Source organism: Trypanosoma conorhini (genome assembly GCF_003719485.1).
Source record: "Trypanosoma conorhini strain 025E chromosome Unknown Tco_14.4_contig_00045, whole genome shotgun sequence".
Classification (NCBI taxonomy): domain Eukaryota; phylum Euglenozoa; class Kinetoplastea; order Trypanosomatida; family Trypanosomatidae; genus Trypanosoma; species Trypanosoma conorhini.
The window spans coordinates 14901-39755 of record NW_021704135.1 but is presented as its reverse complement, the minus strand read 5'-3'; the positions used below and the strand labels follow the sequence as shown (position 1 = coordinate 39755).

General features: G+C 57.5%; 12 protein-coding genes across 12 annotated transcripts in view, besides 16 other annotated features; all 12 read left to right on the top strand.

Annotated features, from left to right (window-relative positions):
- Nucleotides 1-3274, top strand: part of Tco025E_01399 (ATP-dependent RNA helicase-like protein) — a gene marked incomplete at both ends in the record, with an annotated part of 4050 nt that extends 776 nt beyond the window's left edge. Inside the window, one exon of the mRNA XM_029368337.1 lies at nucleotides 1-3274. This exon is cut by the window's left edge and continues 776 nt beyond it. Within this exon, the coding sequence (XP_029231482.1) occupies nucleotides 1-3274 (3274 nt within the window).
- A 308-nt stretch (nucleotides 3275-3582) lies between these two features.
- Nucleotides 3583-3602: a microsatellite.
- Nucleotides 3603-3632: a microsatellite.
- Nucleotides 3633-3697: 65 nt separating this feature from the next.
- Nucleotides 3698-3727: a microsatellite.
- A 207-nt stretch (nucleotides 3728-3934) lies between these two features.
- On the top strand, nucleotides 3935-5203 carry Tco025E_01398 (uncharacterized protein; the record flags this gene model as incomplete). The annotated part of the gene is made up of 1 exon (XM_029368336.1): nucleotides 3935-5203. One exon carries the CDS (start codon nucleotides 3935-3937, stop codon nucleotides 5201-5203), a length of 1269 nt encoding a protein of 422 aa, XP_029231481.1.
- Nucleotides 5204-5255: 52 nt separating this feature from the next.
- Nucleotides 5256-5277: a microsatellite.
- A 205-nt stretch (nucleotides 5278-5482) lies between these two features.
- Nucleotides 5483-5516: a sequence feature (A-rich).
- A 169-nt stretch (nucleotides 5517-5685) lies between these two features.
- Nucleotides 5686-6816, top strand: Tco025E_01397 (uncharacterized protein; the record flags this gene model as incomplete). The annotated part of the gene is made up of 1 exon (XM_029368335.1): nucleotides 5686-6816. One exon carries the CDS (start codon nucleotides 5686-5688, stop codon nucleotides 6814-6816), a length of 1131 nt encoding a protein of 376 aa, XP_029231480.1.
- A 25-nt stretch (nucleotides 6817-6841) lies between these two features.
- Nucleotides 6842-6881: a microsatellite.
- A 205-nt stretch (nucleotides 6882-7086) lies between these two features.
- Nucleotides 7087-7124: a microsatellite.
- A 41-nt stretch (nucleotides 7125-7165) lies between these two features.
- On the top strand, nucleotides 7166-9529 carry Tco025E_01396 (uncharacterized protein; the record flags this gene model as incomplete). Its single annotated transcript, XM_029368334.1, has 1 exon — nucleotides 7166-9529. One exon carries the CDS (start codon nucleotides 7166-7168, stop codon nucleotides 9527-9529), a length of 2364 nt encoding a protein of 787 aa, XP_029231479.1.
- A 38-nt stretch (nucleotides 9530-9567) lies between these two features.
- Nucleotides 9568-9614: a microsatellite.
- Nucleotides 9615-9779: 165 nt separating this feature from the next.
- Nucleotides 9780-9805: a microsatellite.
- Nucleotides 9806-9983: 178 nt separating this feature from the next.
- Nucleotides 9984-11036, top strand: Tco025E_01395 (uncharacterized protein; the record flags this gene model as incomplete). Its single annotated transcript, XM_029368333.1, has 1 exon — nucleotides 9984-11036. The coding sequence occupies one exon, from the start codon at nucleotides 9984-9986 to the stop codon at nucleotides 11034-11036; it is 1053 nt and encodes a 350-aa protein (XP_029231478.1).
- Nucleotides 11037-11206: 170 nt separating this feature from the next.
- Nucleotides 11207-11240: a sequence feature (GA-rich).
- A 51-nt stretch (nucleotides 11241-11291) lies between these two features.
- On the top strand, nucleotides 11292-11783 carry Tco025E_01394 (uncharacterized protein; the record flags this gene model as incomplete). The annotated part of the gene is made up of 1 exon (XM_029368332.1): nucleotides 11292-11783. One exon carries the CDS (start codon nucleotides 11292-11294, stop codon nucleotides 11781-11783), a length of 492 nt encoding a protein of 163 aa, XP_029231477.1.
- A 180-nt stretch (nucleotides 11784-11963) lies between these two features.
- Tco025E_01393 (transportin 1) lies at nucleotides 11964-14696 on the top strand (the record flags this gene model as incomplete). The annotated part of the gene is made up of 1 exon (XM_029368331.1): nucleotides 11964-14696. The coding sequence occupies one exon, from the start codon at nucleotides 11964-11966 to the stop codon at nucleotides 14694-14696; it is 2733 nt and encodes a 910-aa protein (XP_029231476.1).
- A 197-nt stretch (nucleotides 14697-14893) lies between these two features.
- Nucleotides 14894-14921: a microsatellite.
- Nucleotides 14922-15340: 419 nt separating this feature from the next.
- Nucleotides 15341-16210, top strand: Tco025E_01392 (uncharacterized protein; the record flags this gene model as incomplete). Its single annotated transcript, XM_029368330.1, has 1 exon — nucleotides 15341-16210. One exon carries the CDS (start codon nucleotides 15341-15343, stop codon nucleotides 16208-16210), a length of 870 nt encoding a protein of 289 aa, XP_029231475.1.
- A 45-nt stretch (nucleotides 16211-16255) lies between these two features.
- Nucleotides 16256-16282: a microsatellite.
- A 383-nt stretch (nucleotides 16283-16665) lies between these two features.
- Tco025E_01391 (putative ribonuclease) lies at nucleotides 16666-18549 on the top strand (the record flags this gene model as incomplete). Its single annotated transcript, XM_029368329.1, has 1 exon — nucleotides 16666-18549. The coding sequence occupies one exon, from the start codon at nucleotides 16666-16668 to the stop codon at nucleotides 18547-18549; it is 1884 nt and encodes a 627-aa protein (XP_029231474.1).
- Nucleotides 18550-19237: 688 nt separating this feature from the next.
- Nucleotides 19238-20713, top strand: Tco025E_01390 (metallo-peptidase, Clan MG, Family M24; the record flags this gene model as incomplete). The annotated part of the gene is made up of 1 exon (XM_029368328.1): nucleotides 19238-20713. The coding sequence occupies one exon, from the start codon at nucleotides 19238-19240 to the stop codon at nucleotides 20711-20713; it is 1476 nt and encodes a 491-aa protein (XP_029231473.1).
- Nucleotides 20714-20735: 22 nt separating this feature from the next.
- Nucleotides 20736-20771: a microsatellite.
- A 60-nt stretch (nucleotides 20772-20831) lies between these two features.
- Nucleotides 20832-20864: a microsatellite.
- A 290-nt stretch (nucleotides 20865-21154) lies between these two features.
- Nucleotides 21155-21201: a microsatellite.
- Nucleotides 21202-21243: 42 nt separating this feature from the next.
- Nucleotides 21244-21753, top strand: Tco025E_01389 (uncharacterized protein; the record flags this gene model as incomplete). The annotated part of the gene is made up of 1 exon (XM_029368327.1): nucleotides 21244-21753. One exon carries the CDS (start codon nucleotides 21244-21246, stop codon nucleotides 21751-21753), a length of 510 nt encoding a protein of 169 aa, XP_029231472.1.
- Nucleotides 21754-22205: 452 nt separating this feature from the next.
- Nucleotides 22206-24536, top strand: Tco025E_01388 (uncharacterized protein; the record flags this gene model as incomplete). The annotated part of the gene is made up of 1 exon (XM_029368326.1): nucleotides 22206-24536. One exon carries the CDS (start codon nucleotides 22206-22208, stop codon nucleotides 24534-24536), a length of 2331 nt encoding a protein of 776 aa, XP_029231471.1.
- A 36-nt stretch (nucleotides 24537-24572) lies between these two features.
- Nucleotides 24573-24602: a microsatellite.
- Between the last annotated feature and the right edge of the window lie 253 nt (nucleotides 24603-24855).

Here is a 24855-nt window from a genome sequence, read left to right as displayed (position 1 = left end):
AAAAATGGCAGCAGCAGAATGCCAGCCGCAGCAGCAAAGAGAGCCTGATCGAAATCTCCCGCCACCGTACGTAGCGCAACCAGGGTTGCCTCGGCAACAATATCTAGCACCACCACAGCAGCAGGAGCAGCAGAGAAATCAAAAATGGCAGCAGCAAGAATGCCAGCCGCAGCAGCAAAGAGAGCCGAATGGAACTTTTCAACATCCGTACGCAGATCGACCGGGGTCAGTTCAGCACAAAAATGGGCCACCGTCGCAGCAGCGCGGAGTTGTAGCGCAGGGAAATGAGAATTCTAAGTTTCACCTGCAGCGGAACCCCAGACAAGATTCAATTGGGAAAAGGCAGGAGCCCATAAATATAGCCGATGTGGCTCAAATCTTTGGGTCTAATGAAGCCAGTGTGAAAATTACTGTTGGAGTGCATGCTGCGGAGAAGGCAGTTAACTTATTTCCGTCGCCTGATCCAGAGGTTCTGCAACAATTCAAAAGCCTCTACGCCCTTCAGCCCGAGCATGACGAAGGGACGGATCCCCTTCGGGCACAAGGGGGCACCGAATTCGGCGCTGTAGGGACCCTTGAAGTCGATAAGTGCAGCCGGATGATTGAGGATCACGACGTCACAATTGTTGTGACCGACACAGGCACAGGCAAAAGCACTCTTATCCCAAAGGCCATCCTCGATGACCACCCGGAGGCAAAGGTGGCAAACGCGCAACCGAGGCGTACACCGGCCATTAAGCTGGCCCAGCGCGTCTCCCACCTCTACGGTGAGAAGGTTGGCGGCAAGGTGGGTTACTTGGTACGCGGGGAGCACGTGGGAAGGTTGGGTGAAACCCCGATTATGTACGTGACAAATTACACCCTTTTTCTGCACTTGCTTCACACTCCTCCTGATGAAATCAACATCACACACTTTATCTTTGATGAATTCCATGAGCGTACCACGGAGGTGGAGGTGCTGCTGCTTCTTGTAAAGCTTCTGATGCTAAGTCAGCCAGGCAAATTAAGGCTTGTGCTTTGCAGCGCCACTGCAGAGGTATCTGAGTGGAGGTACTTTTTTGAGAATTTGAAAGTCGCTGTATACTCCAAGGCGAATGCCATGTACCCCATCCATGACTATTACTTGGAGGATGTGAGTAAACTTATTGGCGTGAAATTTGTTGAACCAGCTGTTTCTCCCACGGGAGTTGTGCACTCCGTTCAGTTTCATACCATTCGATTGTTGCTGGAGAGGGTCTTAAAATTCCTGGCAGACACAGCCGCCCCAGGGCACAGCATTCTTGTTTTTGTGCCAGGCCGCTCAGTGGTGGAGCAGCTGTCGTTGTGGATCCGGGAGAATCTGGGCGAGCAGCTCGACCCTATTCCATGGTACCGCGACATTGAGCTTGCGGTTATCCAGGAGGCGCTTCAGCGGAAGTCGGCGACGAAGAAGAAGGTGTACGTCGCCACAGACATCGCGGAGGTGTCCATCACGTTGCCAGATGTCGTATTTATCATCGACTCCGGCACAGGCAAGCGCCCCCGCATTATTGAGACGGACCCCAACTCCGTGGCCTTCCCACCGCTGGAACTTCTCTGGGAAGGTTCTGTAAACATGCTGCAGCGTCGTGGTCGTGTCGGGCGTGTGCAGCCGGGATTCTTCTTTACCTTGCTGTCCCGAAAACAGGCGCAGCAGTTGCCTCCGAATGGGTCCCGCTTAGGAAGTTCCGTCTTGCATGGAATTCTGCTTCACTGCATTCACCTGTCGCCGTTGCCATTTCAAATGTTTTTGCTGTGCCATGAAAAACCTCGGAAGGTGAGTGTGGAGTGGAGTCTGTCAACGTTGTGCGACGGTGGCTACATTGTGCCACAGGGGGATCACGTCTCACTGATTGAGACGATCGATGAGACCATACACCACGGTGTGAGGGAGGCATGGAGTAAGGTTATTGCGAATGCTTATGCGGCTCGAACGGCGGGCAGTGATGCGTCGGGAAACCCGCTGGCGCAGCGTCGTTTTAACTTGTCGCTGCGTGGGTTGATTGTTGGTGCACTTCCCTTTGGTGTGGAGCCAGGCACCATTGTGTTCAACGGGGTCATCATGGGCCTCACGACACTCTCCATCATTGCTGCGGCCTGCGCGTCGTGCGGGACGCCCTTCTACGTGCCGTACGATGGTATGGATAAATCCCGGCGGCTGGGGCTGCTGCGTAGGGCGGAGGAATTCATGAGGAAGTGCAAAGGGGAATACTACAATGACGCACTGTCTGCGGTCGACGTCGTCATTGCGTACATGGCGATGCAGCGCGAGGGTGTGTCGGAGGAGGGCCAGCTCGCATGGTGCGAGGAGCGGTACTTGAGTCGGGCTCGCATTGTGGATATTCTTCTTGTGGTGACACAAACCAAGGAGCAACTCGCCTCCGTCGTCCCCTTCGAAGATGTCACGGATGTTGATGAGCTCGTAGAGCAGCTTAACCAAAATGCGTTAACTCTTTCCCTTATTTGTTCAGCGGCCTACATGAACCAAGGCGTGTATGTACTCCATGATCCGCAGCTTGCGCAGAAGAAGAGATTTGCCGGGAGCGGCATATTTGTGAACATCAACTGCGGGAGAGACCGCTCCGTACCGACGAACTGTCCATGGGAACGCGACACGGTCTGCATCCCTTTTATTGTGCATACCATTTACGGGCGACTGTCGGGGTCGTTCTCCTCGCAGCTAAAGCCTGAGGTGTACAACATCATGCTGCTGTTGCTGAGCAGTCGCTTTGTCTATGAGGAAATTCACGAAGACACGGAGTGCGTCACCTTTGAGGTGGCGCAAAGCGGCAGCCGTGTGTACATCGTCTGTGACAGGATAACCGCATTCCAGCTGCTGCAGCTTCGGCGATTGATGTGTGCCCGGCTCTGCGTGCTGCACTTTCTTATACAGCACGAAGCAGAAGCCGGCGACAACGACGCGATTGCCGCGCACTTGCGGAACACCGGGAGTGACTTTGGCATCCCGCCGGGCATGGAGCAGCACCCGCATCTCATCTCTGCCATGATCACCTCTTCCCTGACGAAGGTGATTGAACGCATTGAGGCGGCGATTCCCCCGAAGGGCGGTGCGAACGCGCCCAGCGTTTCCGCAACTTCGCAGCCCTTTTGTAAGGTGACGGGGCGCCCGGAGCCATTCCACCCCACGCGGCAGTCAGCGCTTTTGTTTTCGAGCAACGGCTGTGCTCCGTTGGCGCGCCCAGAAGGTGCAGTGATGCCAGTTTACCGTGACCCGTATGCAAACCAAACCGCGTAGTATTTAAGGAAACGCAATAAGTAAACTCTGCGTGGTTTTTTTTTCTTGTCTGCATCTGTGCGTTGCTGGGATTGGGGCTGTTTTTTTTTTTTGCTCTTTCTTCTGTCCTTCCTTCCAACGATGCGGAGCGGGAAGCGTGAGCCCTTGCTACTTCTTGTTCCTTTCCAAACAATTCCCATTGTTGTAGTTCCACATTGCGATTCGCCGCGGGGGAAAGAAGAAGGAAGTGAAACGGAATGGGGGCGGAGAGTTATATCGATACCTACAAATCCACATATATAAATCTACGTATATAACTATAACTGTATACGCACACACACACACACACATATATATATATATATATATATATATATATTAGAAGTAGGGATGACGGCGCGGTGAGGAAGAGGACGATGTATTCCTCCCTCTGTGTGTGTGTGTGAAAGAGAAAGAGAAAGAGAAAAAAGAGAGGGCGCTTGTTTATGTGTCCCATTCATTCTCTAATAGTTTTTTTTTTACTTCTTGCTTTGTGTTTTTGTGCATTTTAACGGCGCCATTTCCAGCGCACGTCTGTGTGAGTGTGTTTGTGCTTCTGTTTCTCTTTCCTCGCTTCTTTCGTTGGGGCTGTAGTCCCTTAGGGCTGCGTTGGGCGGAAAAGGCGGGCGGCGGGCGGGTGGGATGTCGTCTGGCGCCAGCGGCGGCGGCGGCGGCTTCGGCACTCCCACACGGCTGGGCGTCCAGTACTCCTCCGAGGAGGAGCGCAGCATCTACGAGAAGGTGGCCACCGTCCGCGGCTACGCCTTCGAGGTGCCGCCGGTGAACCGCTTCCACAGCAAAACCGCGGAGTCCAAGTTTGTGCAGCTCACCGGCTCCATTAATCCGAAGTTCGACGCGGAGCGCTTCGACAACCTCCGCGAGCGTCTGCAGCAGGCGGACAAAAAGGGAAAAGACAGCTACCTGCAGGCCATCGCCGTGCTCTACGCCGAGTTTCTTGGAAACAATTTCTTGAGAGCCACGGACGTGGACCTCGCGGAGCTGGAGCGCTGCTTCTATCCCTCGCACCTCCCCACCTACGCCGCGGCGCTGCGCACCGTCGGGCTCAAGAAGCCGCTGTGGTGGAGGCAAGGCCCTTTTGTGCGCCTGGAGGACATCTCACGCCTGCCGCTTTCGCAGTGCGACATCAACAAGCAAACCTCCATGACCTTCGAGGAGTGGTATTGTCTGTTCTGGAACTACTACACACCCTTTAACACCCTGGCGTACCTCTTGATGGTGACGGCGCAGTCGATGCTGCCCACACGGGAGTTGGTTGATAGCACCGCGGACTACATTGCCCACCGTCACTCACTCCTGGAAGACCCGAAGGCAAAGAAGGCCCCCATTCTGTTTCTTGGCTCCCGCACAGGGAAGTTGGGTGGCCTCCTCAACCAAACAGGAAAGATTCCTGTGCCTATCATTCATGTGCATGAAAAACCCAACATGAATCCGTATCTTCTTGTTATACCACCCAATAAACAAGATGCATTTAAACCACATCCCATCATTAAAATGAAGGCTCAAGCTGCGCTAGAAAAGTATGAGCCTGCCATTGTTTTGATGTCCGACATGAGCATGAACACCGATCCCACCGCCATGATTCGACGGATAGGGTCTGTGCGGGAGTACGTATATTTTGGTACACCCAACAGTTATATCGAGGGCCATCCGTGGGAGACGTGGGGAAATGCGAGATACCGTGAGAAGGGAACGGATCACGTTCCACCCTTCCTGCGAGAGAATTGGATGAAGCTTTCCCTGCCGCACCTCTCACGCTGGATGATTTACAAGACAGACAGCGAAATGCAAATGGGCAACGGTGCAGTCACGACGTGGATGCGGCGCCCGTTGAAGCCTTCTGCCAAGACCATTTTCAGTTGGCGTCTCGCACGATTTAAGCCCTTCTACTGACAATCGAATGTGATGCGGGCGTGGAGGTAGTTAAGACGGAGCGAAGCCCACGATATATATATATACATATATATTGTAGCTGCTGTTCGTTCACATAAACATCACTTTCTTTTCTTTTTTATACCCCGTTGTATCTAGCTGTGTTGGTGCTGTTGTTGTTCCGCGTCTTCGGTGAAATGCAACCTCAGGGGCCGCGGCAGAGGAGGCATTCTTCGCATGCTTTGCTGCTACCTTTTCTGAGCTCTTTTTTTTTAAATTGTTAGTTGCTCCCCCTCTACCTCTTTATTTCTTTCTCTCCGTTTTTTTTTGTTTCGCCCCCTCTCCCCACTGCTTCGGTGTTGCTGTGCGTGGATGTTGCTCTTTGCTTGTCGTGCGCGCCAGCTCGCAGGCCGTCCTTGACGATTGGTCGGGCTGGCAACTGGGGTGCGGCGGCCGGAGGGTGCAGGTGACGCCCGGCGTGCCCCTTTTCCGTGCTGCCGGCGATGAGCCGCTTGCGGCGGGAGGATGAGCACAAGCTGCGGGAGCTCACGGAGCTCGCCGCGGCGGTGGGCCGGCAGAACCTCCCCGAGGACGACCAGCTGGTCATGCTGTACCTCGAGGACCGCTACAACAAATTCCTGGAGGAGGGACTGCGGAAGCTCCGCGGGGAGCGCCACGGCGGCGGCAGCGGCGGCGGTGCAACGGGCCTCAGCAGTCTCTTTCGAATCAGGACCGTGAAAAGCCCTTCGCGTCGGGCGCACTCTGCGCAGCCGCCGAGCTCGGCGACGAACCCCCACAGCGCAGAAGGTTCTGCAGCCGCAACGGTAAGGACGCCAAGCGGGTGTTCCGAGGCGTCACCACCGCGGCCGCTTGCGGGCAAGCTGTGGACGTGGGTGTTGGACGACCTTGTGGTGGGAGGCGTGCCGCATGCCGACGCTAGAGAAGACGGAGCGGGTCACATGCTGGAGCTCTGGCGGCAGTGCCTGGCCCGCGGTGGCAGCATGCTTGCAGTGGTCTCTTGTCTGGAGGTGGGGGAATCGATTCCACCTGGCTTCGCCACGTTGCAGGACTGGGAGCGTTTCCCCGGCGTGGTGGACTACTACTCTGTCCCGTTCATTGCCCCGGAGAAGCAGGGGAATCCGCCGGTGGTGAGGAGTGCCGTGCTTGAGGTGTTATTCACCATATGCAAAAGCATTCACAGCGCGCAGCCGTTTATGGATGCCGGACAAGCGGACAAGCAAAAGAAGTTGCTGGACTCCACAGGCTTCTGCTCACTGCTTCGGTTTGGGGGTCGAAAGCAGCGGGCGCTCCTAAAATTCAATCATCAGCCCATTCTGTATATAATGTGCAAAACAGGACTGACACGGGCGTGGGTGTTCGCCATGGCGTATCTTATGAGCCAATACGGCATCGACTACCCGGAGGCGGACCGGCTGCTCTGTCAGTTGCGGCCCTTCCAGCCCAGCCCCGCGCAGGTGGAGATGGCGTTAAAGTTCTCAACCTGCATGTTCAAGTCTCGCTCCGCTGAGGGCCGTAGTGAGGAGCGTACATACCCCAAACTACTGGCGCAAGTACTATCGCTATCGCCTTCCTACCGAAGTCGACTTTTGTCTGACCTGGAGCGGCTGACATAGTGGGCCTTGCTTAGGTGGACAGGGAAAAAGAAAAGAAAAAAAACATAGCAGAAAGGGCAAAAGAATTCATTGAGTGACACGGACGCGGTCTTCCACGTCCCCTAAGAAGGGGCTCGGCAGTGGTAGGGACACCGTTTGGAGTTAGTAGCTCACTCTTTTTTCTGTTTTTTTTTCCGCATTGTTTTGCTCATCCTGCGAAATTGCGGGTTGCAAGCATGCTTGGACGGGCTCTTCGTTGGGACCGGTTCACTTCTTGCCGCCTTCCCCCTCTTTTTTTTTCCTTGTTTTTGTTTTTGTTTTTGTTTTTGCGGTGTTTCTCCGCCCGTCCGCCAATGCGGGGAGAAGAGGCATGGGAGGGGGAAAGGCGGACGTGGCGCCGGTTCCCCCGCCTCTGCGTGGGATGATGCTCTTCGTCACACAGACCCTGGCTGAGGCGTTGGCCCTCGCGTCCGGCGCCCGTGACGCGTCTGTCAGCGGAGCGCGAGGGGCGCAGCGACAGGCAAGACCTCCGCCGTTGTGCCCGTCCGAGGAGCGCCTCTTCAAGGCCTTTCAACACGAGTTTGCCTCGTGCCAAGGAAAGCCACACCACAGCCTCTTGCGCCCCCCGCCCCAGGGCCACTCTGGGGCGGCCCCCGCCGTCTGCTTGCAGCGACAGTCCAACGCCTCTGCCTTGGAGCGCGGGTGCTACCTTCTTGACCTGGATCACGTTTACACGGCGCCCGCCACGCTCTTCACTGAGGCCCATCAATGGTGGAAGGACAACACGCGAGAATTGCGAATGCGGAAAAAAACATCCATTTTAAGGCGTCCTGTGCTTCTTATGATTGTGCTGTCTCCTCCAGAGACGGCAGCGCCGAGGGAGCCAGGGAATATGTTTCCGTCTCTTGTCCTTGCATCGGCAGACACCGTGAAGGGAGGCGAAGAGGAACTTCTGGCTCGGGTGTGTGGATTCCCACCAGACGCTACATTTGGTGTGTCGTTGTCGCGGCTGCGAGAACTCGCATCTGATGATACTACGAAATCATTGGCTACAGAGGGGAGGGAATGGAATTGGCTTATCACACATCACCAGTCACGGGGTGTTTCATGTGATTGGTGCAACGCCACACTCATTTCGAGTGATTTTCTTACGCACTCCATCTTTTTCTTGGAGTGGTGCGTCCCAGAGGATTTTGCCTGGTCGCCTGGGCCGACACCGGCGGAGGGCTGGGGATCTGATGTGCTGGGCAAACTGTTGCGTGGTATCAGCGAGCAATTGTTTCCTGCCGGCGGTGCGGACAGTGGTGAGCTCCCGTCAAAGCGTCACCGCGCAGAGAATAACGAGGCCTTTCTGGACCTGGTTCCCACCGCAAGGCTTGAGATTGGTTCCTCCACGCAACTGCTTGAAGAGGCAAAGCGGGAGGTTGACGTGCGCTTCGTAGAGGCCAGCCGCGGTGCCGTGTCCCTGCCGCCTCACGAGCGCGTCGTAAGGAACCTCTTGGGGCAACTCAACATGATAGAGGAGGTTTACTTTTCTTCTTCTCCTCCTGTATGCGGCGTGTCTGTTGTGAAAGCAGCGGACGCGGATCCCCCGCCTTTACCCGCCGCCCCAACGGGGAGGGTTGCACAACTGTTGAGGCGCTGGGAGGAGATGCACGGGGGTCGCGGTGGGCGCCCGCTTTCGTCTCCCGACCTGTTGCGCCATCAGGCCCGGAGTGGCGGGCCAGCGGTTGGGGTTTCCAGGGAAGATGCGGGGACGCCGTTTCTCGAGCTGCTGCAGAAAAGATGCATGTCGGGTGGGCCGCAGAGCTCGGCTCCTTTCCTGCTCACTTGGGACGGGGAGCGGCTGCTGGAGGCACCGCGCGTGGCCGAAACGACACTTCGCGAACCACCCGAAGGCATGGTGGAATTGGCAGACGTGGCTGAGTTGTTGGCGACTCTCAATGCATCGTCGGCAGAGCATCTCTCGCGCGTGACGGCCGGTGAGTGTGGTCTGGGATGCCAACTTCCTCGCGGGCCGCTTAAAGACATTTTGGAGGACTCTGTTGCCGCATATATCTCCTCTGCCGCTGTCACTGCACCGTCAGTGGTTGGGGATGTGGCATGCGCCCATGACGTCGCTGAACCTTCACGCGAGCGAGACGACGGCCGCCTCTCACCTCCTCCGACGGCCCTGTTGGAAGCTCTGGGTGATGTGGTTCTTAACTTTGCCTACGGCGTTGGCGGGGGGGCGGATGCCCACGACAGTCCTATTCACGATGCTCTGCGTGATATGCTGGCCCACGTGAGCCACATCGCGCCAAATGCACCTGCGAGTGCGGGGAGCGGTCGTCCCTCCAGTCCCATCAGGGGGTCCGGTGAAAGCAACACGGCCGTCCATGCTGCGTGTCTCGCACCCACTGCCGCGCTTCGAGGAATGGGTGCGGCACAAACGGCGGTGAAGCACGCGGCTGCTGGCTTAACTGAAGTGGACGCGAAAAGCCGTGGGGTGCGGTGGCTCAGACACCTTGCTTTTCTTTTTGCGCACGCCGCGGCGCCTGCGGCTGCAACGGGTCCCATCCCTTTGCCTGCGCCAAAGGAACTTCCGTCAATAGAAGTGGAGCAGGCCCGGCGTGTCGTACGAGGGCTTGAGGCACATTTGTTTTTTCTGGATGCTGCCTTGTGTGCCGTTGATGGGGCGATTGCGAGGCGCTGGGAAGACGTCCATGAGGCCTTGGAAAAAGGAAGCACCTGAAATGGAGGCAGCGGCGGCCTTCCTTCTGCTTTTATGCTTTTTTATTATTATTGTTGTTTTTGTTGTTTTGGCTTTCTTTGGGTTTGCCACATACAGAGAGGAGGAGAGGGAAGCGACGTATGACGTGGTGATTGCTGTTTGCCGTTCTTCTTGACGGGGGGTTACGAATACAAGGAAGAGGGAATAATGGGTGCTGGGTTTGGTGTTTTTTTTTATTTCCTTGTTTGTGGTGGCATGAAACCTTTGGGTAATATATATATATATATTTACTTATATGTGCCTTCGCGCGAACAGAGCTGCAAAGGCCACCGCCAATGCTGCCATGCCGAGGTGCTGGGAGGGGGTGCACGGCTGCGGGTGGGCCTTGCCTGACTTTGTTCGCTCCTGCGTCAATGCCGCTCTTGTTCTTTGATGTTATTTCTCTGTTGTGCAGTGTCGAGGGAGTGGGGCGGCGATGCAACGGTTGCCTGCCGTCGGTTGTGGCGGGCGCCTGCCGCGGCTGTTTTTTTGTTGCCCCCAACTGTCGGCGCGCGCCCTCTTCTCCTCGGTGCCGAGCAAACCGGGGCATTCCGACGAGGACGCGCTCGGCGCAGCGGACCCGTTTAAGGCCGTTGGGGACGCGCTGCAGAAGAAGCAGGCGACGAAGGCTCAGGCGCCGCCGGACGACATCGATCCGGTTGCGTCCGCGTTGAACCGGCGTAGAAATCGCCGCAAAAGAACCGTCGACTCCATCTTTGGCGACGTGCTGCACGATGCACTGAAGCTGCGTGACATGGGCCACAAACCGGACGCCGACTTTGTCTACAAGCGGACGCAGGAGCGCATGTACGAGGAGGAGTATGGCCATAAGCCGCCCAGCGCGAAGGACCACGCGGCGAAGTACGTTCCGTTCCCACCCGACTTGGCGCTCAACCGCCTGGTCCCGCTGGAGGCGATCGTTGGGGAGGACCCCTGGCCGGCACGCGCCATCACGGCGCAGAATCCCGTCTGGACGCGGCAGCGGGTGGAGGAAGACCGGGTGAAGAACGGAGGTGCTCAGCTGCGGGCATGGGAGGCGAAGATGTTCGCCCCCCGGGAGGGTTTTGACCCGTGCGGGGAATTCGTGGACGCCATGGAGGAGCTGGCGTACTGGGAGGAGCGCTTCGTAAAGTTTATCCGCGAAGTGCCGCTGCCGCAGCGCCGGACGCTGCCACTCCTGCATGAGGCGTATCGCTACATCACCCACCGGCTGGTGAGGGCGGAGCGGCGCTACCTTGGGACGCGGGACGCGGCGCTGCGAAAGGCCCGCGCCTCGCCGTCGGTGTACAAAATGACGGAAAGCAGCATTGACCGCATCCGGGGCCTCTACTCGGAGACCCACCGCTCCCTCTCGAGCCCCAATTACGACCCCGTCCGCATGAAGAAATCGTTGACGGGTCCTCTGCTGCAAATGAGTGAGGCCGAATTTGAGGAGTGGAGAAATGTGCGAAAACACCAAAGGAATCGGCTTGTGGCGGAAATTGTGTGAACACACATTTGTTCTTCTTTTTATTGTTGTCCATTTTTTCCTGGTGTTTTTTTTCTTGCTCTTGCCTCAGTTTTGCGATGACTTCTTGCGCGCCGACGTATTTTGTTTCGACTTTCTGCTCGTTTGGGTTCTCCTTTTTTCCGCCTTTTTGTGCTGACGCCTCCCCCGCGCTTCTCTCTCTCTTTCTTCCTTTCTTCTTCTTCTGTGGCGGTGTGTGTGTGTGTGCGCGCGCGCTGGGCTGGCCGCAGAGGAGCGATGCGGCGCGCTTTCAGGCTCCTCCGCCCAACGGCGCCCATCCGCTGCGTGCAGCCGGCAGCCCTGCGACCGACGCGCGTGCTGCGCATCCCCCCGCAATTGGCCCGCCTGATTGTTGCTGGTGGCCTGCTGTTGTTTCAGGCCTTCGTGGTTGCCCACAATCGTGAGGCGGAGAAGCTTCGAGAGGACGCGGCCAGCGGCGGCGACGGCGGCGGCACGGCCGTGATGTCCTCCTCCGAGGCGCTGCATATTCTCGGGCTGGACGCCGGCCTTCGCGTTCCGCTCCAGTCAGAACAGGACCGCGCGGAGGCGACGCGGCGCTTCAAGCACTTGTTTGCCATTGCGAAGCAGAGCGGAAACGTGTACCTGCAGGGGAAGTTTAGCGCGGCCTATAGGATCTGCGTTGACGCGAATTGGGATGCAGACGATGGCGCTTGCGGCGACAGCGGCATTGACGCCGGCGGCGGCGGCGACGACGTCGCAAAGGGTTGAGGTTGGCCCTCTTCTCTGCCTTCCCGTTAGCTCCCCGCGATTCTCCTCTTCGTCTGCCGCCGCGAACGACGGAATTACTCTTTTCCGTTGTTGTTGTTTTTTTCCCTTCTTATTTGTTGGTTTATTACTTTTCTTTTTTCTTTTTGCCTCTTTACGTGTTATTGCACCTGCGGAGGAGTAATGAGTGACGTGGGGCAGGCCATCCTGGAGGCCCTTGCGGCAGCCGCGGACCCGAACCCGGACCTCCGTCACAGGGGCGAGGTGCAGCTGCAGCAGTTGAAGGAGAACCCTGACGTCTTCTTTTCAAGCTGCGCTGAGCTGCTGACAACCGCCGGTGTGCCGACGCGGGGGAGACAGCTCGTTGGATACCTGCTGAAAAATCATCTGTCGCATCCCTCATGCCTACGGAACCCGGCACTGCAGATCGCCGTGATGGAGCGGGCCGTAGTGGACCCGGAGTGCAGCATACGCGCCGTGGCATGCGCCATCATCAGCGCGGCGGTGAGGGAAACGTATTGGCCCGTGGAGCCTGTTGTCAAGTCCCTCACAGGTATTCTTTCCACACAAAGCGGAGAACTGCACGCGGTTCATGGCGCAATGCGTGCGTTGTCACAGATTGTGGATGACGCAGTGCAACTCCTAGACATGCGACAGCTCACGGGCGTGGTTGTGAGTGCCGTGCTCCCGTATCTTAGAACGCAGCTGGCCGGGCGAGAGGGGCTGGAGGTGCAGCTCAAGGCCTTTGACGCAATTTCGGTGGTGATTGAGCAGGCGGGCATTGATTACAGTAGCTTTTCGTACAGCAGTATGCGGCCCCATGTGCTGCAGGTTATTGACGCCTGCTTCGGGAATCTGCAAAATCCGTCCTCCACCCAGCTCTCCACCAAGTGCGTGAAGTGTATTGTGCTCTCGCTCGGCTACCACGAAGCCATCTCGGACGAGTTGTTTCACAAAATAACGAGCCTCATGTCCATGGCGACTGCCTCCTCGGGCGGAACCGACGAGGAGCTTCGCATCGAGGCGACGGAGTTTTGGCGTGGCGTCTTGTGCTTTCCCAGGTTTGCCTCCCTGGTCGAGCCCACGCTGGAGAGCATCATCCCCGTCCTGATTCGCTCCATGGTGTACTCGGAGATGGAGATTAGCATGCTGCAGGCCAGCGCCGAGGACTGGAGCGTCCCCGACAAGCTCGACGACATCAGGCCAAGGCACTACCAGGCACGCGTCAACGAGACGGCCGCCAACGACGTTGACGGTGAAGCCACCGAGGATGAGGACGACGATGGGGAGGTGGAGGAGTGGAATCTGAGGCGCGTGTCGGCCTTGACGCTCGATTCCATCGCGGAGTACTACGGCGAACGGATTATTTTCACGGTGCTGAGCGTGATTGATGGCATGATGCAGCCCAACAACCTCTGGAAGGAGCTGGAGGCCGCCATCTTGGCCCTGGGGGCCATCATGGATGGCTGCTTTGACTCCATGACGCCGTACCTGCCGGACATAAGTGCGCGGCTGCTGCAGTTGCTTGGCGACTCCTCCGTGCACTTCCTTGTGTGGAACATCTCCCTCTGGACGATGACGCAGATTGGAAAGTATATCGTCTCTGTGCCCGATAAACTGCAGAGTTTTATGGCCTGCATTCTGCAGAAGATGCAGAGTCCCTCAAAGCTTGTGCAGGAGGGTGCCACCGCGGCACTGCAGAAGACTGTGCTCCTCTGCAGCGAGGGACAGCTTGACAACGACATCCCGCTCATTATTGACTGCGTGGCAAAGTGTCTGCGCGGGTATCAGCTTAAGAATCGTGTTCTGCTGCTTGAAACCCTGGAAACCGTCTGCGAGACGATGGGAGAGCAAATGCGCATCCGACCGGACTCCGTGGAGCTGCTTATGGAACCCCTTGGCGAGATTTGGGGTGGCACCCCCGACGATAGTCCGCTCCTTTTCTCCTTTTTCAAGTGTATGTCTAGCGTCTGCCGGGCACTCGGGCAGGCTATGCAGCCGGAGTTGGCTAAAAACATCTTTGAACGCTCCTACCGTTTACTTGTCATGCATGTGCAGGCACGCGCCGAGGCGCGACGGACGAATCAAGATCCACCGGAGTACGAGTTCCTTGTGACCGCCGCGGATCTCTTGTCTGGGCTGTTCGATGCCCTTGGCTGTAGTTTGGAGCCGCTTGTCGTTCAATGTCAACCGTCGTTTGTCTCTACTGTGCTAGAGACGGTCCGGGACGAAAATGCGGAGATCCGACAGAGTGGATTTTCACTTCTTGGTGACCTGGCGAGGGTCAGCCCTGCCAGCGTGCAAAGCGTTCTGCGCGAGGTGGTGAAGGCGGCTCTGGAGAACCTGGCGGTGCTGGACGAAAACACATACGGCGTGATCAGCAACGTGGCGTGGTGTATGTGTAACTTACTGGAGAATCAAATGGACATCAACAATTTGCCCACGCTGGACGCCGCAAACGGACTTCCCCAGTTGTTTGCGGCGATCGCCCGCATTCTTGGCACCGTCCCGCACACGACTGAGATGCGCAATATGGCGGAGAACCTGTGCATCTGTCTCGGTCTCATGCTCTACGCCGACCACGCGGTGGAGGCGCAGTCCGGCTGCGACGTCTCTCTCTTCGCGAAGGCGTTCTGCTCGTACATGCGCAACGTGAAGGATGTGCCGCACAAGGAGCAGGCGGTGAGTGGTTTTTTGATCGCCGTGCGCCAGCAGCTGCCGGTCGTTGTCTCGCGCCTGCACCTCTTTTTTGACCTTGCCGTCTCGCTCGCGACGTGCAGCGGCGACGTGAAGCGGGCGATGCACGACCTGCTGGAGGCGGCGCAGGGGCACGCCGGCGCCCGCTGGAGGCAGCAGCTGGCGCAGTACAGCGAGCAGCTCCGGACACGCCTCTACCACGTCTACGGCATCCAGTGAGGGGCACGCGGCGGGCACCGTGGGGGACATCGACTAAATGAAGTGGGCAAAAAAAAAGAATTATAACAAAGAAATATATAACTTGTTCTTTTGTTCAAAATAAGGACGAAGGAAATCCACGCGGAAGAGTGAGGAGAAACACCAACCAGCAGGAAAAAAAAAGGGCAGAAACTATGCGCACGCAGGGAGGCGGTGTAAGAGAGAGAGAAAGAAGGAGAGAGGAGATAAACGTGCGTGTGTGTGTGGCGCTCGAGCAGCAATGATTGTTTTTTTTATTATGTAAGTGGAGGAAAGCAAGGAAACACAGCAGTAACCATGTGGAAGCTGCCGCCGACGCAGGAGGAAGGGAGGAATGGCGGGAACGAAGAGAGTTCCGCAGGAGGACTTAAAACTTGCGCTTCAGGCCGTACTGGATGTGTGCACGCAGGCATGAGATGTTGTCTGTCAGCCGCACTCTCTTTTTTTATTTGTTATTCTTAATGTCTCTTGTCTTGTCTCTCACTCTCTGCCATCGTGGCCGCCGCAAACCCCGCACGTCACCGGCACTGCAGGGAGAGGAAGAGGGGGAGGGAGAGGGGGGGCGCAGCTGCGCCCGCAGTGGTGTGCGGGGAGGGGGGCTACCGTTGGAAATGGCCCGCGACCGCATGGCCGAGTTCGTGGCCCTGATGCCGCACCGTGGGCGGGGGCTGACCGCGCACGACGGCACCAGCCGCAGCAGCAACAACAACAACAAGGACGAGGGGCGTGAGCGAGGCTCCACGCAGCTGCCGGTGAACGATGAGACGCGGCCCATTTTTGCGTCTCTTGCTAGGATACAGATGCAGGTGGAGGCGCTAGAGGCGCTGCACCTGGGGCAGCTGGTGGAGCTGCGCGCGGAGAAGCGGGAGCTTGTGCGGGACGCGGTAGAAAAGCTTCGCTCCGAGTGCCACTTCTCTCGTGAGATGATTTACGTGTACAACTGCACCACGCAGAAGCTGGCGGAGGGAGGCCACGACAATCCTCGCCCGCTAAACATGGCGGAGCTGCGTATGCGTCACAACATTGCCATGTTCATGGAATGCCGGCTGATGTCGCAGGTGCGTGCGGTGTGGGCGGCGCAGAGGGCGCAGGAGGAGCGTCTGATTGACGCCACCGCAAGGCGTGTCAAGGCACGTTTTGGTACGACAGATGCTGCCGGCGGTGAGGTTTACAACCGGGGCGAGATGGGTGCTGAGCACGCCAGAGAGGTTGCACGACGGCTTGTCGCAACTGGTAATGAGGAGCGGTTGTTTTTCCTGGCGCGGGATGAGCTGGAGCGAGTGATGCACACGCGGGACGCCGTACTAGAGCTAGAGCGGGAGATGCACGGTCTCCTGCAACTCTTCAGTGATCTGCAGCTGCTTGTGCAGGGACAGCATGAGCAGCTTGTACAGCTCCAGCAGAGTGTCGAGAGGAGCTGCCAAAGTATTGCGGCCGGCGCACAGCATATGCAGGCGGCAAAGGCGCACGCGAAGCGCTGTTGCTCTGTGCTCTGATTGTGCTTTGCCGGTGGTGAGGGGAGGGGGGTAAACCATGTCATTTGCAGTGCAGTACAGTGTGGTCCAGTGGCGTGGGCTGGAGGCGCACCTCCGCTTCGGCCACCTCGCGTTTGTATACGCGAGGGAGGAGGAGCTCACAACAGGAAGAAAATAGAGAAAAAAAAAGAGGCACGGGCGGAGGTACAAATGTAGAGGCTGCGTGAATGGAAAAGGCCTTCTTTTTGTTGTGTCGAAGTGCACACGCTGCGGATCAAGTTTTCTCTGATGGGTGGAACTCTTGCGTCTGCCGCTGCCGCACTTCTTTCCCCTGCTCTTTTTTCTCATTTTTTTTGTTTCTCTTATTCTTATCAACCTCCCCTGCCACACATCCAACTCCGCATAAAACGCGTGAATCGGCGCGTGCGTGTAATGCATAGAAGCAATAGCAGAAGTGAAACGTGGAAAACGCAAACATGACGTCAGACATCACATTCCTCACGCGGCAAAATTTTGTCGAGATGTTTCCCGCATTTTTGCGGGACCTGCATGAGGCAGACTACACCGCCGTCGACCTCGAGTTCACCGGCATCGACCGCGAGTCGGCTGCCCACTTTCTCAGGCTGCCGGAGGAGGCTTTCCTGCGCAAGATGGCGGCAGCGCGTCAATTCTGCCCGATGCAGATTGGATTCAGCATGTTCCGCGGCGACACCGAGCAGGCGAGCAGCACCGCTGCGAATGCGCCGTGCGCCGATGCCGCGCCTCAAACCTACCGCGACGTTATGGTCTCCGAGGCAAAGGCCTTTTATCCCACTGGATTGCGGGGGCCGATGCTCAAGGCGATGTTGGAGAGTTGGGCTTCCAAGGGCCATGTGGCGCCCAGTGACGTGGAGCAGCTCAATAAGGCACGGCGCGAGGCGGAGCTTGCGCTCAAGGGCTCTTCAGATTCCGCCCCCGTGTACGAGCAGTTGACCGAGCTCCGCACGCTAAGTGAGATCGATGCCGTCCTTCAAATTGCTGAGCGGTGGAAGGGCTACGCCGAGGCGAAGAGGCGGCACGTGAGGGTGCGGAACTACTCCTGCTATTTGCTGCCAGCCCCGGAGAAGGGCGATGGCGACAGAACAGTGACTCTCTCCTCTGAAACCGTAATGTTCTTGATGAAGAACACCATGGACCTCAACAAGTGGATGTCGGAGAGCCTCTTTTTCGTGTCTTTCGAGGAGTACCTTAAGGTGCAGCTGGCGGTGATGCACGGCGTGGAAGCCGCTGACCACGCACGCGCGGTGGACGAGAGACTGGAGGCCCTAAGACAATGGATAAATGCATTTCCGCTTCCGGAGGCAAAAAACCAGCTTTGGTCAGAGTACAATAGAATACGATCCTTTGCGTGCAATGCTGCCGTGGGGGAGTCGATGGAGGCGAACTTTCCATTCTTAAAGCCACCTCTGTTTGCCGAACTTGGAAATTGCATGGGGCTGCTTGGACTGCGCTTCGTGCGGAAGACGATTACTAAGGTCTCGTCATTCGATGATCTGGATCTGCCAATTGCGAAGGATCCGAACTACTTTGGCACACGTCTGCTGGAGGCCCTGGTGGCGGCGACGCAGGGCCGCAAGATGCCCCTGGTGCTACACAACGGCCTTTCAGATTTGACGTTTCTCTTTAGCGCTATGCGGCAGGTCATACCACAGACGCTGCCCGAGTTTAAACGCTTTGTTCGGGAGATCTTTCCTGTGTTCTACGACACTCGAACGCTGACGTGTGCGCCATCGTTGCAGAAATTCGGCGTGCTAACGGGCGCGCTCAAGAAAACCTACCTGGCGCTTCTAAAGAGGAACGAGCGGGTGCAGATTCACTCCGAACTTTCTTTCGAGGCGGTGACGGAGTGCACGATGAAGGAGCACGATGCCGTGTTTGATGCGTTCATGACAGGATCCCTTTTTCTCTTTGTGCAGGAGGAACTCGCGCGGGTGGGCGCGGACTTTCGAAGGCTGCGCGGCGTGACCCCCATCCACGGCTGCGTCTTCAGCGTGAATTTTTTGGATGACGCCGCCGATTGCATTCTGCATCCCCCCTCCGCTCCCATGTTTTTGATCCAGCACCCCCCCAAGATGAGCCTGAAACTGGAGGGACTGCGGAGCAAACTACTGCATGAGGTGGAGAGCGTTGCATTCCTGATCAACGGGGACCACTGCCTCGTAAAAATTTGTGACGTGGGGTGCGACAGCGCCAAGAGGCAACAAGTTTCCTTCCTCGTCCAGCAGTGGTGTGAAGGCCTCGGGATGGGGTTCACGCCCCTTGATGTGGACTCGCGCGTTCGCGCCCACGGCCTGACTTACCTGAGAGAAAAGGCCTCGTAGCCGGGGACGCTGGGCAGCAGCGTGTGCGCGGGACTCCCATTCTTTTCCACATCCCTTGCCTCCTCCCTCCCCGCAGGGTGCAGCGCCTTTGCACGCGGGGTGCGAGGACGAACCGAACACCCGCAGAAATGCATGCGTGAAGGAATATTATGAACGCGGGAAATGCTGTGCCATCAATGACACCTTTATAGTCCGCTGTCTTCCTGGGGGATCGATATTTTTTTTTTGCTTTCTTTGTGTGCGCGTGTGTGTATGCCTGTTTGGCGGCGTTTGTTTCGCTTGGTTGGGGCGCCGCTCGTCTTTCGACACGGCGCGAGGGTGCTGTGCCAGGGGAGTCGCCCGCGCGGGAGGGGGAGGGAGCGAGGCTGTGTGGTGGCACGGCGAAGGAGCACACGGAAGCAAGAGGAGGCTTGTGGGCGAGACGAAGAAAACCGGGGCTAAACTACCAGGAGTAGGAGAAGGCCGTGTGAGTGCGTTTCTTGTTACTCTGCCCCCGCCGCTTTTTGCATTACGGGTGGCTGTGCATCTTGCCGCTGCTGGCCTGCGATTGGCTTTCCGGCCTTCGTTGTACCGCGTCTCACAGCACTCATCAAGTCCAAGTGGCTCGGTTGGGAACCCCATAATACACACTTAGTGGTGTTGCACTGTAGCGTACGGCACCTGGGCGCAAACGGCGGCAGAAGCGACGATGTCAGCACACACCAAGCAGAATGGCTGCAGCGGCAACCAGTGCACAGCGTACCCCTTTAAGGTGAAGCGCGAGATGTATCGCGAGCAGCGACAGCGTCTGGGCGCCGCGTTGCGTTCAAGCAAAGATGCGACGCATGCCGCCTTCCTCCAGGGTGGATCGGAGGTGCCGGTGAACTCAACGGATGTCAATTACCTTTTTTGGCAGGAAAGTTACTTTGCGTACCTGTTTGGCTGCAGCATTCCCGACAGCTTTGGCGCCGTGCTCGCCGACGGCACGGGCCTCCTCTTCATTCCCCGCTACCCCTTGTCCTACGCCGTTTGGATGGGTGAGCTGCCCACTCCAGACGCCGTGAAGCGCTCCACCGAGGCGGAGGAGGTGTACTACGCAGATGAGATCAACGCCGTGCTCACGTCAAAGGGCGTACAAACCGTTGAGGTGTTGGACGGTGTCAACTCGGACAGCGGTCTCAACGTTCTGACGGCGACACTTCCGGAGGGCTCCAAGCTGAAGGCGTCCCACGGCTGGCTATTCAACACGCTTAGCCAACAACGTTGCCACAAGACAGACCTCGAGGTGGAGCTCCTGCAGTATGTGTGCAAAGTCTCTAGCGAGGCCCATATTCATGTCATGCAGCACTGCAAACCTGGCATGTCGCAGCATCAGCTTGAATCCACTTTTTTGCATCATGTGTATTACCATGGTGGCTGCCGTAAGGTGGCGTATACGTGCATCTGTGGCACCGGCCACCATGGGGCAGTTCTGCACTATCCGAACAATGATGCCCCCATTGAGAATGGAACCATGGCGCTTCTTGACATGGGCGGTCATTACATGGGCTATGCAAGCGATATCACGTGCTCCTTCCCCGTCAATGGCAAGTTTACCGAAGACCAGCGAACGATCTACAATGCCGTGTTGGACGCCCACGACTCCGTACTGCGGCAGCTGAAGCCAGGCGTGAACTGGGTAGATATGCATAAACTGGCTCTGCGTGTAATGTGTGGGCACCTTGTGCGGGCAGGCATTATCTTGGGGGACGTGGATACCCTCATGCAAAAACGTGTCATGGGCCTCTTCCAGCCGCATGGCCTTGGCCACCTCATGGGTCTGGATGTGCACGATGTCGGGGGCTACTTGCAGGGATGCCCGCCGCGGCCTGAGGAGAGTGACTGCTGCAAGCTTCGCACGGCCCGTGTGCTGGAAAAGGGGTTCTGCATCACGGTGGAGCCCGGCTGTTACGTGAACCGCGCTCTCCTCACCGACGCCTTTGAGAACCCGGAGTTCAAGCCGTACCTCAATGAGGCCAAGCTCCGCTCCCTGTGGAACTTTGGCGGCGTGCGCATTGAGAGTGACGTGCTCATCACTGAGGCGGGCGCCGTCAACATGACCCGCGTCCCCCGCACCGTGGAGGAGATTGAAAAGACGATGGCCGGCGCCCCCTTCTCGCGGGAGATTCAGGTGTTTACCCACTGAGGGAAGTCACTGCGCAAAGGATTTTTGTTTTGTTTTGTTTGTTTGTTTGTTTTTGTTTCTTTGGCAAGCGTTAAGGTAATAAAAATCATGCGTTTGTTTCTTTGTTTTAGGAAAACTTAAAAGAAAAAAAAAGAAACGGATTGAAAAGCAACGTGGCTGCGGGCGAGCGGATGCGGCCAGGGTGGAGGGGAGATAACGAGAGGACATATTTGTGCCAATGGGGCGAAGGAGGCGGATCTTTGCAGCGCAAGGGACGACCGCGCATTTTTTTTTAAGCAACTTTTTTCCTTCTTTTCTTGTTGTAGTTCTTCTTCGTAAATCACTTTCTTTGGCTTTTTCACGGTGATAGCGGATTAGTTGTGCACATTCGGGATTCGCGTGCGCGGGCTGTTCAGCTTCCTGCGCGAGCAGTTGCACTTCTTCCTGTTGCTTTCTCTCTCTCACGCACGCACGCACGCACACAAACAAGCAAACCAAGCAGCAAGCACATGCATAATTTCCCTGCTATTTGCCTTGAGTGACAGGTAGTGATGACGAAGGACGCGAAGAAGCTGCGGTGTGCGGGTGTCAAGGGCAAGGCCGCCACGCCTGCAGCCGTGTCATCTTCCCCCACGGGATGCAGGGGCGCGGTGGTTGCTCTGGAGTCCAAGGACGGGTCCGACATTGCAGACATCTTTGCCGCCATGCGCGCGAAGCGGCAGCAGGAGCGTGGCCGCGGCGGCAGCAGTAATGATGGCTCTGTCCAGCGACGCAAGGCTGAGGAGACGGCTGGCCAGTCCGTCAGCGACGGCCTGTACCGCGCACCGGAGAAGACACTCGGGCTGAGTGACTCTGCATTCTTTGATGTGGCATCGCAGCGACAAAAGAAGCGGCGAAAGACGAGCAAAGACCCGACCGCGGTCGAAGTCGCAGAGGATGTGCTGCAGCGTGAGGGGGTGGATCGCATTGTCACTGTGGAAGAGTTGCAAAAAATTACATCGTCGAACCCCAAAGCGGGCACGACCGCCAACTGCCCTTTTGACTGTGATTGTTGTTTCTGAAGCCCCGTCTGGAGCACGCTGGGTGGCTCGATGAATCTCTCGGTTAAGTGGCACACCACACAATGTCCTCCTCAGCTCTTGTCCGCACGCTTCTGCAGGCAAGCAGGGGGAGGGGGCGCTGCCTTAAGTTTTGCTGGGGTATATGCCCCCCCCCCTTATTTTTATCTCTTTGTTGACGGCTTTTCTTTTTTTTTTATATTCCCTCCTTCCCCTCTCTTTCCTTTTTTTTTTCCTCCTCTCTCTGTGGGTGTGGGGTGAAGGAGTCAAGCGGGTACAGGACGGCCGCCGCGGTCGCACATTGCACGGAGGGTGGGAGGGACGGAAGGAATTAAGAGGCGAAGCGAGTTATTTTCTTTCCCTGCGTGTGCGTGTGCGTAGGCCGCGGAAGACGCAAACTCGCACTGCCCTTGTATCTCTCTGGCCTCTCCGCTACACGCGGGGCGCCGCACGCAATGGAGTCCGCGCAGTCTCTCCGCTGTGCACCGACGCGCCGGTCTCTTAAGTTTAATGCGAGCGACAGCGCCAGGCACTTCCTTGCCTTTGACCCCTCCATTAGTAAGCACGATCGCATGATCCTCTACATGGGGTTGTTCGCCTTCATGCAGTACTTTACGGATCCCAAGACCTTGCCAAACTTCGCGCCTGCACGGTATGTGCCTGAGCAGTATGTTGAGCTGCGCGTTTTGACGGACCCGCGCCACCCCGCATACGGACAGCTGGGCCTTTTCGCCAAGAGCACCATCCCCGCCAACACCGTCGTGACACCCTATAGCGGCTATATTGAAATCTTCAGCACCTCTTGTAGCTCGAGAACCTACACGATGGGGTTTGGTTCTCTCGGGGATGACTATGCATTGGACGCCGAGTTTGCCGGCAACTACGGACGCTTTGCGAATGACCCTCGCGGCGTTCTCGGGCTGATGGCGAATCTTACCGCGGAGAGTCGTTTTACGCCACGCGGTGAGGCGTACACGGCTCTTGTTTCCAGACGAGTTATCAACAAGGGCGAGGAGATTTTGATGTCGTACGGCAAGGCGCATAGCCTCACGCCTAGTCCTTGGGTGGGGCTGAAAGGAGAGCTGCTGACCCGCCATCGGGCGGGTGGCATTGTCCCCTTTCCGCAGCTTGCGCGCAGTCAGAGAGCTGGGTTGCGCGAGAAGCCAGCCAGGGCCCCATCGGACATGAGCCTCACTGCTCTTGGCGCACGTGAAGGCCGCGATGGTGTCGTGCAGGAGCAGACGGAGGGGCTACCGAAATTGGGCGGGGAGCCTGGTGCTAGTTCTGCCGTCGCGGATGCGCAGGCGGAGATGGTGCTACTCTGGGAGTGCCCGCAGTGTGGCATGTGGAGCATTGGAAATCCCACGCCCGTGCGCATCCACCACTGCTTCTTTTGCCGTTCCCCTCGACACCAGCGGGCCCGTCTGGTGGCGGTGTGTTGCACCCCCGCATTGTCGCGCGAGGATGTGCTGGCGTCGGTCATGCACGGCGTGGCGTCGGCGCCGTCGGCGCCGTCGTCGCCGCTGGGGGAGCTGCCGCCCGCTGCGCCCTTTCAACCCGCGCCCGAGGAGGTCTGCAGTGCGCCAGGCTCGCGGCTTACCTCCTCTTCTTCCTCCGCCTCCTCCTCCTCCTCGAGGGAAGAGGAGGGGAGTGGTGCCAGACACGACGCGAAAAGCAACGGCGCGGGGGCCTCGAGCGGGGGCGACACGCACTTCCCGCCGGCCGTCCCATTTAGCTCGGAGGCGGTGCGTTGGCCCCTCAACGTCCCGTTCCTCCCCTGGCAGGTGTGGGACGCCGCGATTCCGCTCTCGGCCATCAAAAAACACGCCAGGTTTGAGACACAAGAGAACATCTTTTTGTACGCCGTCACGACCGCCGCCGAGGAGGAGCATCGGCTGACGGGTGAAGGCAAGCGGGCCAGAGACGAGGCGGAGGCAGACGAGCAACAACAGCAGGAGCGTCAGCCACGGAAGCGGGGACGAAAGCCGCGCGTGCGGCGAAAAAAAGAGGAGTTGTGGCAAACAGAGGCACCGCCACCAAACGGTGCGCAGCAGCAACTACAACAAGAAACTGATACGGTGACGGTCTCGGCTTCAACGACGAAATGCTCCGGCGAACATGTGCCTACGGATAGCAGTAGCGCTACGGAATACCTCTTCTACGTTGACAGCGCTGCTTCGTGTGGCGAGAATCTGCCCAGCGGCGACGACGACAACAGCGAGGAGGCCGCTGCTCTGATTGCGTTGCAGTCTCTATTGAAGGGTGTTCTGCGTCGGGTGTTTGCAGGTAAGTCGTACCACTGCGGTGAAGTGGTGGCCTCGGTGGGTGGGATGATCCTGCCCACTGCGGACAGGCGACATCGACCTGACAGCTCCGTACTGGAGATACCGATGAAGTACTTTCTGCCGGCGCCGATTCGTCGCCAGTTGGGCGGCGCGCCAGCACGCGGTACAGGAGAAACACATAATGAGATGCAAGATGAGGAGAAGATGATATTTTCCGATCTCCTTGGCCGTCTTGAGGGTCTTTCGCTGGTTGTAACGAATGAGCTGATGTTCTGCCCTTGCCTTGTGCTGCGAGACGAGGAAGACCCGCATAGGAATCATAGAGGCACGGATGATGTTGGAGACTTGGGGGATGACTTACCGAGGCGCCATCCGCTGCTTGAACGGTGTAACGTCAGCTTTGTACTCACGATGGACAGCCTTGGGTGCCCATACGTCGCGGTGGTCGCCGTGCGGGACATCAGCACCTTTGAGCCACTGCTGGCCTCTATTGGCTGTTGAGAGTAATTGGACCCCTCGCCGGGGCGCCCTTGTTGATCTCCTCGCCCGCTCTCTCTCTCTCTCTCTTTGTGTGGATTATGCACACACGTATATGTTATACGTGCTGCTCACAAGGTGGATTTTTTTGCCTTTTATTTTTGCCTCCCATTGCTTCCCTCTACGTTTCTCTCTTCGTGCGGTTTTCAATTCAATTTGCTTCATATCTCTCCCACTCCTTTTGTCCTCCGCATGTGTCTCCTCGTGTCCTTTTCTTCCTTTGCTGCTGTTGCCGCGTTGACGCCTCGGCGCGGAGAGGAAGCTACATGGCTGCGGAGCCGCC